Source organism: Sardina pilchardus, chromosome 16 (genome assembly GCF_963854185.1).
Source record: "Sardina pilchardus chromosome 16, fSarPil1.1, whole genome shotgun sequence".
Lineage (NCBI taxonomy): Eukaryota > Metazoa > Chordata > Actinopteri > Clupeiformes > Clupeidae > Sardina > Sardina pilchardus.
The window spans coordinates 6,736,831-6,748,933 of NC_085009.1; the positions used below are offsets into that span (position 1 = coordinate 6,736,831).

Below are 12,103 nucleotides of genomic sequence, written 5' to 3' on the forward strand. Positions count from 1 at the left end.
TTTCAAAACCGTTTTGATTTATTTTCCACTCTAAGCATACCATTTTTCCTAGAATAAAAAATGGACGTCACATTCACACATTGGAAAAAACCTATTTGATATGTACAAAGGACTTCAAAACTGTAGGTGTGTAAAACAAGGCCTCTCAACTAACATCTGTAATGCTTTTAGTGCTTGTTCTAAAGCTCAAACCAAACACGGAAGTAGCTGATGGAGCTGGCTGCAAACAGTAAATTGAAAACCAATCTCCAATAAGGTTGCTGGGTGATTATTGTGGAACAATCCATTACAATCAAACCAATACCGGCAAACTGAACAAAATAAATACCATCCGAGATCTGGATCTGAGCTTATACATGACATTTCCAACAATCTTTTAAAAAAAATCTTTGACACAGAAGTTACAATCCCTTACTGATCTGGTCACTGATTTCTATAAGGAGTTCCTACAGTACTTGACTTCTGACTGAAATGTTATCCTGAGAGTCCATATAGTGCATATAGACCGTTACATGGGCGGTAATAGTTCATTCCATGATTTAGTAGGTCACATTCGTGGTTCACATTGATTAGAGGCAGAAAATGCTAATATGATCGGACATTGCTGGACGATGAAGGCTTTTCCATCCACACACTGCTGGCTCAGGAGCTTATATCTGTTGCATAGGCTTTAAGTCAGGAGACACCTGTTTACATTAAAAAGAAACAAACAAACAAACAAACATATAGATTTAGATTATTCTTGTTAATAAACTTGTTTCTGACCATTTTATCTGAGGCACCATGTAACACTGTTTGTAAGCATCAACGTATGCTACTGTAACTATAAAGCTCGGTTGGAGTTTAAATGTACTGTAGGAGGCGGATTCAACTCCTTGTGGAAGGCTCTTCCGGTTAGGTATCGATTTCTCCTTTGTAAACCGCTAGATGAATTCACTATCTGCTTGTAAATTATATTGACCTTGAATGATATTACTAGATGACTTACAGCAAAATCTGTGCCTGTGCATTTCTTGATGTCGTCTGGGGTGAGTCCCTCCCAAACCTCAATCAAAGTAAGACCTTTGTTCTTGTCCACATCAAAGACGGCCTGTCAAAACAAAGAGATCATTAGACCGTATGCAAGAATGAATGAACACATTAATGAAACAATATTATTTTAAAAATCTTCAGGTATTTTTGTGTAATAATATGGTACTGTAGGTAGCACTGTGTCAGGGAATTATATATGACAACCAACACAGATGTAGCAGCACACTGGTAACATGGGAGCCTTTCACCACTGCCAGGCCAAGAGGCAAGTGAGAAAATGGAAAATGGATTTACATTGTCAAAGACAATCATAAAACATTTTAAAGGCAATTGTAACGCATCCCCTCCCTTGAGAGCAATTTCAGAGCGAGAGAGAGAAGAGAAAGAGAGAGAGAGAGAGAGAAGAGAAGAGAGAGAGAAAGAGAGAGAACAAGGGCACAAGAGAGCTTGAGAGACAGTGAGACAGATGGAGAATGGCAAAGAAAGAGAGAAAGAGAGATACCGCTTGTCCACAGGCGAGAATTATAATGAAATCGTTCAGCGGAGCTTTTTAATTTAACATGGTCCTATAGTATGTGTCCTCTGCCATTCTATATGCATACATTGACTCAAACACAACACGCCCATTATGACAGCTATAGTGCATCGTCTCTTTATGTGGTGAAAAAGGGAATAATTGCCCTCTCTCCACTCTCGGCCATGACTTCATGCAGTTGGAATGAAGGCAAGCTCTCTCTAGAATGTGAAATCCAGTCAGCCTTGCACAGGCCCTTGAACTTAACCAATCCAGATTCAGGTTACCTCAAAGGTACAAGGCGGAGCAAAGCGACTCTACACACTCGGTCCACCATTTTGACACATAAGCAGCAACAAGTGCCTGTACTTGAAACAGTGAGTCATGGTCTAAAGCCTCGCAAATGTTCTCAAGTTTCTCAATTTGTCTTAGCCCAATTGAGAGAGGAAGATATTGAGTCCAGTTGGTCTGGTGTGCGGGGTTGATACTGGTTTGGTTGTAAGCCAAATATCCGTGCTGCCACAATACATGCAGTTTTGCTTGTAGAATCAAATTAACAAGTAAAATTATGTACGCTGATTCTCATAACTCTGGAAAACACCAGTTCAGGGCTAGCTCAGAGCAGCCATCTTGATCTTGAACCAAGTAGGTGACAAAAAAAGGAAAGCCCTAATTGTATGACTTCAATAGCACAGTAGCACATTGGTTTACAGTGAAAAACGTGCATCCCACTTTCCTGGGCTAGTGCTTGGGTGAAGTATGGCTGTTTCTCAGGACTGAGGTTGGCACTGGGCTTGACAGCAGGCTCAGAACACAGAGTGACCGATGGAAGCTGTGGATCAAAGATTGTAGAGCGCTACGCTTGAAGATCTTTGCTGTGAACCAACAAAGACTTTTCGGCAATGCTACTGCACTCCAATCAGGACCTCGGCTCCTGTGAATTTACAGGGGCTAACAGTTGCAGTCTGTTTTGTCTGGCCCGTGTTGTGTAACATTCAACATAGCCACGGGGACTTTTGTCGAAAATGAGTCAACTGCTGGGCTATGACAAGCCCAATGAGTGGGTGGGGGAACGGTGTAAAAGGCAGACATGGAGATTATATTTAGACGATGCTGGCAAAAACCCCAGGCTACACATCAACCTCAAAAGGTAAGATTGTGTGTGTGTGTGTGTGTGTGTGTGTGTGTGTGTGTGTGTGTGTGTGTGTGTGTGTGTGTGTGTGTGTGTGTGTGTGTATGATTGTAATTTTGGGACGACGCAAGGGAGTCTGCACATCTGAATGTTTTTGGAGGAAAAAACCTGAGATGTGACGAGCATGTTAATGACTACTTCACAAAGGGCATTCCTTTCAGGAGGTTAATAATCTGAAAAGTCACATTTAACCCGAACACGGAAGCGTGGTTGTTGGATAAAACAGAGTTCTGTCAAGTCCTTGGAATCTCCTCAGTACAACACAATATCCATACCAAGACCAATGGACAAGAAAGGCTTTTCGACTCTGAGATTTTCTTTCAAATCTGTGTGAAGTGTTAAAAAAAAGAGCTGTGTCATACACAATTATGACATAAATGTCGTCAACAACAACAACAACAACAACAACAACAACAACTAAGCTCAGGACCATACCAGTCCATCTGTCACAGTAACAGCATGCCACTAGGTGAGTGCAAAAGAAAAGAAAAACAAGACTGACACAAACAGTTGGGTGAACAGTCTCTGTAGCAGCAGGATGTGAGGTACAGTACACCATCTAAAACAGCAGGTTTACCAGCAATAGAGGAGAAACGGTTTGATCCCCGCACACAGCGAGTAAATGACGCTATATTGGAGCATCACCTGTTGAAGCAGCATCCTGCTTATAGATTCCTCAACATCCAAAGTCCTGCTCCTCTGAGGACGCTTCAGAAGGCTGATGGGGTTCGTGCTTTAGAGCACAATCCTGTGGCTGACTCTGCCTTTGATTATTCTCAACAATGACAGGAATGCTCAATAGGAGAAGAGCACTAGGAGAAAGGGTACAGCCTTCAGACAGTCCAAGGCAACGCGACCATGTAAAATCAATACCCCAAGCTGATGGCGCACAAAAATGTCAAAGGGAAAAAAAGGGGGGGCCCCAAGACCTTTCTTGTTCCAAACTACAAAGGTCACTTCTGAAGTCTCCAACACTACTTGCCACTTGTGGCATAGTCATTCACTTCCATGCTTTTTATTAGAAAAGCTGGACTGAATGGTTACCAAAACTCCACGTCCCACAGCGTATACTGTAGGGTCCAAAGGTATTATTAAATAAGACATTCAGCTATAGTTATAAAATACAATACAATACAATACAAAAGACATACAGACCCTAAACTTTATTTAATGTTAACCTGAATTATCTCTGATGGGCTTGAAGAAGTGACCATTACACAAACAGTGGGCCTTGCTTATTCACCATCTCACATCTAATTGGTCAAAAGAGATGAATGTCTCTGCACCATTAGGGCCATGTGGTTTGGTTGGAAGGCTAATGGCATTACAGCCCAGGGCACTGGAGAGCGCCTGTACATTTGGGAGTCGATATGTAACGTGGTTGCGAAGATCTTTTGATTGGGTTAGGTTCGAAACAAACAATGCCATTTCCAGCTCCTTCAGACCTTGTGCAGTATCAATTAAACGTTATCTGTCCATTTTTCCTCATCGTTCAAACCAATTCAGGAAAAAAAAGGGGAAAACTATTCACAACATATAGCGCATTAAGTGAGCTGACTGGTAAAGTGAATTAGCCATTATGTCATCCCATTGAGCTCATTTTGCAGGATATTGCCCTAACTCAGCCGCTGAATCAAAACCACAGCGCTCGCCCATAAAAGAGAAATTACTTCCAATTCACTTTAAAATGATAAATTATTCAAGGGCCTCGTGCGTTTCAAAATAACCCGTGGCTGTTACTTGATTTGCGTCGGGGAAGTAATATTCTTTCAGGTTAAACAATCGAGGCACCGTTGCGTCCGCGTGAGTAGCATGAATTACAGTCAAGTCTCACAATCCATTTTAGTTGAGGTGCGTCACTGTGCAAGTTTCAAACACAATGCTTCTCCTTGAGCACCACAACAGCTTTTGGAATGCACCGACACACATTACGTCATGTCTATACAGCCATCCATCAGCTGTTTGTGGGTTGTGGACGCTGATGCACAAACCTTTTCTGTGATGATCCTGTCCACACACTGCTTGCCGGTGAGGGGAAGGTTGCACTGGTCCAGAATCTTGTGCTTGCCTCCCTGTGCCAGAGAGAGAGAGAGAGAGAGAGAGAGAGAAAGAGAGAGAGAGAGAGAGAGAGAGAGTGAGAGATTATTTATGGCTTCACCTGATACTCAGCACTCTGCTCCCATCACAGTGACAGTGGGGTGACACGGTTTGATAATGAGGCAGCCAGAACAAGGCTGCACCAACTAGACTGGCATCTCAGTCAGAGCCCAGATTCAGCAAGACAAAACTCAAGACTCAAAGGGGAGTGTGTGTGTGTGTGTGTGTGTGTGTGTGTGTGTGTGTTTTCCTGCAAATGTAGCTGTTGTTATTGAGACCGAAACCTGCATAAAGCTGCAGTTGAGCTAGTGCTAGAGTTAATTAAAACATTGGGCAGGATGGACCACTAGACATAAAAGGCAGATATCTAAGTGTGTGTGTGTGTGTGTGTGTGTGTGTGTGTGTGTTTACAGGCATCAGTGTAGCCGGTGTGGCGGGGGATAATGAAGTAGAAGACAACACAAATCTCACTGAACTGCACTGAACTCGTACACCTCTCCGAGGAAAGTCCACCCAGTGTGGTAACTCTGGGAACCTGAGACTCAGACTACCTGCTCCCTGGGGTGCTGTGGGGTGAGACTGGGCTAAGGGCACACACACACACACACACACACACACAGACGGCAGAGGAGGGGTCGGAGGCTCTGTCTGGACAAAAAGTAATCATGCTGAAAACAGAGGGAAGAGAACACGCACGGAAATAGAGAGAAAAAGAAGACAGAGGAGGAGAGTGGAGAGAGAGATGGAGAAATGGGAAAATGAAAGAAACAGGGAGAGAGAGACCGAGAGAGAGAGAGAGAGAGAGAGGGGGGGGGGAGTGAGACAGAGGGAAAGTGAGAGGGACAGGGAGAGATGGAGGGAGGGCAGGAGGAGAAAGTGGAGAGAGAGAAAGTGAGCAAGAGAGAGAGAGATAGAGAGAGACAGTGCGAAAGAGAGTGAGGGCATTTTGGATGTGGTAAGGTCTTGTTATTTCCCTTCCAGAGGGAGGCTTAACTGACCCCTGGGGACACGATGCCCGTCTGAGCAAACGAAGGGGCAGCAGCATGTGAACAACACCCCCCCAAGGCCTCCACTCTAACCGCATCTCCTCCGCCCTGCCTGTGTGAGTCTCGTGTCCCCAACACAGCTGAGGTCTGGACACACACACACACACACACACACAGACACACAGACAGAGCCTCCAGGCAGCACATCAGCTGCATAAATAACAAAGCCATTGTGACAGGTGAGTGAGCGACAGGTGGCAGGTGGAGCACGCTCAGTGGAGCTGGAATCTGTCGTCAGGGGGGTGGGGGTTGTGTATGGGGTGGGTGTTCCATGGATTCAAATCACGGCTCTCAACTCCAGTGTTTACAGTGCAACAGAATCTAATACAATTCAAGCCAGAATTTGCTCACCTGTTGCTGCTAGAGCATAAATATGGATTTGATATACAGAAAATGTATTCCTATAGTTTACCTATGGTTAGGGTTATGGCTAAAGTTATTTAGTAGACGCCTTTGTCCAAAGCGACATAATAAATAACAATACAAATTAATATAACAGTGAACAATTACAAAAAAAAATACTTAGGGAGAACAGCAATATTATGAATAAACAATATAATTTCAAGCAATAACCTAATGAGAAATAAACAATGAATATCTAGGAGATAGCAATTAACCAATAAATAATTCAATCAATCATATAATAACAATACCAGTGGTAAGGTTACATTTAAGGAGAATAGCAAAAATAAAAACAAGAATGTGAAATACAATCAATGGACTAATTATAACAAAAACAATACTATATTATATAATAAACCATAACACATACGTTTCTTAACTATTTTAAAAGCAGGTTGTATCACACACATAATGTCAACCTTCTCTTTGAAACATGCACACACACTACACGATTTGAAAACAATGGGGGACCACACATACTGTAACTAACATGTACTGCAAGCATGTCCACATTCTAAGACTGCCATCCCAGAGGATTCGATAAATTAAATGCACTGTTTCCTGGGAAGCAGCAAATGTATCCATGAACTGTAATCTATGCTACCCATGAGGTCTTTTTTTCTTTCTTTTTTTTGCACAGTAGCTACAAACACGCATAGGCCTAGACGACAGGGAAACAAGTGGGCAACAGAATTGAGTTAAGTTATGTTGTGCCAGAGGAAAATCTACTCTGATATGATAAGGGAAAAGTCCAAGTCGCCTTTTCACTAATTAAATTACAATTAAATATGTTTTGTACTTCACCGTTTCTTTCGAAACACGCATGATGTGGAACTAAAAAGACGACTGAGAAGACCGACAGACACTTTAGCCACTCAAATTAGCCGGACTATTAACTTTGTGTAGGGCCATACGGTTATGTAGATGTTAGCCTGTGGGATGTTTCAAAGGAATGCAAGGGGGGTTTATGCTTGTGACAGAGCGCTAATTTGTTTTTGGTTAATCCTACTGGTGGAATACATTTTATATTACAATAGCACGTGTAGCGCAATGCAGGAGTTCACTCAACTTGTTCCGCCTCGGCATCGACAGCGACTTTTCAATTTTGTACTCGACTAGCGCCACAGAAACATCATTCATTCAACCATTCTCGGAGAGTCATTGAGGGTAGCCCTCATTTTCAATGAAGCCGAGATTCTCAGCTTGTCAAACTGAGCAGCTCAAATCGAAGAATTTTTTTTGGTTGGAACGAGAAATGCAACAACGTAGCCTACTACGTTGATAGCTGTAATGTATAAGTTTAACATGGTTACTCTGTGATTCCCCTTTTTGTTGACAACTTTCGGCAAACACGTTTGATATTAAAAGCTTTATGCGTAGCCTGTTCTAGAATCTTTGCTACACAATTCTCTGGCATACTCGTTCCATGACTCGTTCCAAATATAAGATTCGAACTTAGCAACAGTAGTTATGGATGTCGTTGACGTCACAGCCATGTCCCATTATGATGTAATGGTGCCACCCAAATTAATGCTGCACAGAGAGATCGATTCATTCGGTGCTGATTCGGCAAGGAGTATGGTAGGTAAGCTTTTTGTTTTAACTAACAGCATGGCGTTTAAAACATTCTAAATACATTATAACATAATGTATAATGTATAATTATATAATACTTATGCATATATACAATGTAATAATTATATAATGTATAATGTAATTATACTATATTATTATATTGTAATTTATATACGCGTGTGTGTATGTGTTATATTACAATTATATATATATATATATATATAAATATATAAATTATATATATATATATATATATATATATATATATATATATATATATATACATACATACATATACACACACACACACACACACACACACACACACACACACACACACACACACACTGTATATGTATACATACACTGTATATATATGTTATTTGTAGACACTTTTGTCTAAAGTGACTTACAGTGGCATCTATAAATATTAGATATAAATAAAATAAAATTGTCATAAAATTAACAGTTTATAGTATAGTCATGGCCTTATTTAAGATTATAAGATCTCCAGTCAGATGTTTTGCAGTCATTCAGTGCACAGATCTGTCAAATAAATAGAGAAAAAACCCAGGTAGCTCTTCTTAAACTGAAATATCTTAGTCAATTTATCTGCAGACACACCATAATGTCAAGACAAATAAGTTGATTTGTTGTTTTGTTATAGGGAGGTAGTTAACAATCCCTGTTGCCAATGTGGAGGAATTCTGCCATGGCAGAACCATCCACCCGGCCAGGAGCCAGTGGGACATTCACTCGGCGTAAACTGGGTGAAAAGGTAGGTTTACAGTACTCATTTTCTTGATTGTTACACAGGAACAGGTCTTCAAAAGGGCTGTAAGGTTACCAAGGTAATGCTAGGGTAATCATTATGCCATATGAAGCGGTTGCTATGCTGGTTGCTAAGGTAATGATGTCATAGTAGTGGTTGCTAGGGTAATTGAGAGTTGCTAGGGTAATCATTATGCTATATGAAGTGGTTGGTATGATGGTTCCTAGGATAGTCATGGTGGTTGCTATGGCAATTGCCAGGTTGACATCATAGTGGTTGCTAGGGTAGTCACAAAGGTCACTATGGCAGTTGCCAGGTTGACATTATCATAATGGTTGCTAGGATAGTAGAGATGGTTGCCAGGGTAGTCATAATGGTTCATGTTAATTAAAGTGGTTGATATGCTGGATGCTAAAGTGATTACTATGATTACTATGCTAAATAAAGTGGTTGCTAGCGAAGTCATAATGTTTGTTATGTAAATGTACATAATAACCATTATACATTTATATAATTTATTGTAACAGTATTATTATAAAGTGATTGATATGCTGGATGCTATGGTAATCATGTTGGTTGCTAGGGTAGCTGAAATGGTTACTAGGGTGTTGCAAAGGTAGTCATAGTGGTTACTATGCTAAACAAAGTGGTTGCTATGCTGGTTGCTAGGGGAGTCATAATGGTTATTATATTAAATAAAGTGGTTGACATGCTGGATGCTATGGGAATCAGGTTGGATGCTATGGTAGTTGAAATGGTTACTAGGGTGTTGCAAAGGTAGTCATAGTGGTTACTATGCTAAATAAAGTGGTTGCTATGCTGGTCGCTAGGGTAGTTAGTCATAATGGTTACTATGTTAAATAAAGTGGTTGATATGATGGATGCTATGACAATCATGTTGGTTGCTAGGGTAGTTGAAATGGTTACTAGAGTGTTGCAAGGGTAGTCATAGTGGTTACAAGGCAAAATAAAGTGGTTGCCATCCTGGTTGCTAGGATAATCATGTTGGTCCCACCCAAGGGGGCAGGAATATTCCCGGAAGTAGAAACACAAATTGAGCTTGTGATAACCTGTTGTTATTTGTTATTTACATGAATTTGTATAAATATCTTTCTTTCACAGCTTTATCAGGAATCATCTGATTTCAATCTCCGGGACCCAAATTGCAATTTAATGGACCCAACATATCACAGTTTACATGATCCCCACCTTAAGAAGCATGTTTACTGCAAGCATGTCCACAGTAATCTCAAGAAAAGACACTTGATTACTAGTGATGATATGGTATGGCCTCTATTTCCTCAAGTTTATTTTATTGTTGAGTTTTACATTGAGTCATGAGTATTTCCTTAATTGTCATATTATTGTAATATATTTACATATTAATCAGGTTTGCCTAATCGTGTACCTTGTAGGTAGTATGCTCGCAAAAGGAATACAGAATGTACCGTGATTATGTGGATGATGTCAAGAATGACAACCAAAACAAACAACAGGTAAAGATCAATTCATTGTGATTATTGTTTTCACATAATGCGATAAACATAAAGTGTTTAATTCCAGTTACAGGAAACACTTAACTATTATTCCATTTATAGAGGGAAAGACAGAGAAGGTTTCTGGAGATGGAAGAGCAGGGTCTGATTTCAGACAATGTGACTGTCGAAGATATAAGAACCTTCCTACAAACAAATGAGCTCCCAAGACATGATGGACTACAACAGCAGCATGGACTGGCGTAAGCAAAATAAATACTTACATATAATAACTATTAAGTGATGTAGGCCTATATGAACTACAAGGTGCCATTTTATGAAGCAGAAACTATTTTTGTCGTACTATTAATGAAAATTCTTAATTACTCATGAAATCAAACCAACATGTAATTTCAAAGGCAAACGAAAAAACCCACAAAGACGTCAATCAAAGAAGATGATGGACTCCTGAATGGAGGAAAACTTCCAAGTATAATGGTAAGAACAGCTTCAAATTTCTTGAAGAAATATAATCTGACAGGAATACATAGTTTTGCTGTGTTTTTACGGTATTTTCTTAATAGCCTAATACAAAAAAAAAAAGATTTAAATAATACATATTAAATTGACGATTGTTTTTTTTTCCACCAACGACACTGATACAACAGACATCTGCAAGAGATAGAACACGCCTGCATCTCAATGAAAATGAAATAAAACATGAATTAAATAGGAACAGGCACATGAGAGACGTCCAGCAGAAAAGACGACAAAGGGTGAGATAGTCAGCCATTATGTACATGCAGTATTACTCTAGCCATGTCCTACAATCCCTAATATTTCCTCTTTTTACAGGAAATGAGTATCTCTGAACACAGAGCTGCAGCACAGCAGGCAGAAGTGGACAGGATGACGGAAAACCTGGAGGATTTGAGGAGGTTGAGGGTACACACAAAGAATCAAACAAAACTTCTTAATCAAGTGTTTGGTACATCAACCTCAGGTAAGTGCCTTTAAATATTCACATTCGAGGCCACTCAGAGCGAAATCAAGCAGACGCTCTGAAAACCAAGCACCTCATTGTGAACAGCCCCTTAACCTGCATTCCATATCATATTCCTCTGTGAAAGACCTGCGTGCCTTGATTCCCAAACAGTTTTCATCTGTGTTCAGGGGAGTTGGTGGCCATCCCTCCTTATGTATGAGGCCACAAGAGTGCTTAGTACACTCATCTGAGAAATGTGTTAAGGGACACGTCAGTGAACCCTATTTTTTTCTTTATTCCCAGAGCTAGAAGACATGTCCCTGATATAATAGAAATGAGCATTATTTGTAGTGACCTGAGGTCTTACAGTACGTAGAATTCTGCCATCCGTGGTTCTGCTGTCTGTGTAAATTCAATCATGTTGACTATTGGTGGTCAGAAACATGCTAGGGGACCAATCATCAGAGAAAATTCTATTATCTGATTTTCTTTTTGATATGGCTTTTTTTTTCTAAAGCAAATTCACTGTCCCGTAATTTTTGGAGGTCTTAAAACCCAGTCTTGGTTAGGTGACAACACACAGTGCCCTGAGAAAACTAGAATGAGTAAATTGTATTGAACTCCTAAAATACAATATAAAGCTACATCCATCTCAGAATTAGGATACTTTCAGTACAACAGATTGCTTTGAATTGCTAGTCGGTAGGAATATTCAGAGGTTCTGTCCTAAATGGAAAATAGAACTCTTACTTTCTATCTATGATAGCATTTGGTGGCAGTAAGGCACGTCCGTATCAAATATCTGGATACAATTCTGCCTTTTAAGATAATATTTCTATCTGTCTTATTCATCTAGATTTTCAGGTTTTTCAGAAAACACAAAAAAGTTAACCAAATATTGGCAAAAAGACAAAATAAAAAATAAAAATACTTAAGCGATTATTTTAGAAAGTTGACAATATTACGACCTGCAGAAGACACCCATTGGGCCCCTAAGGCTCGTTTTGTAGTTT

At 40.1% G+C, this 12,103-nt stretch overlaps 1 protein-coding gene across 1 annotated transcript in view; it reads right to left on the reverse strand.

Moving 5' to 3' along the window:
- oxct1a (3-oxoacid CoA transferase 1a) overlaps nucleotides 1–12,103 on the reverse strand; it is a 49,275-nt gene continuing 37,172 nt past the window's right edge. Inside the window, exons 15-17 of the mRNA XM_062516759.1 lie at nucleotides 4,730–4,810; nucleotides 989–1,090; nucleotides 1–686 (exon numbers count right to left, since the gene is read on the reverse strand). Coding sequence (XP_062372743.1) covers nucleotides 651–686; nucleotides 989–1,090; nucleotides 4,730–4,810 — 219 coding nt within the window. The 3' untranslated portion in view covers nucleotides 1–650. The remainder of the gene's footprint in view (nucleotides 687–988; nucleotides 1,091–4,729; nucleotides 4,811–12,103) is intronic.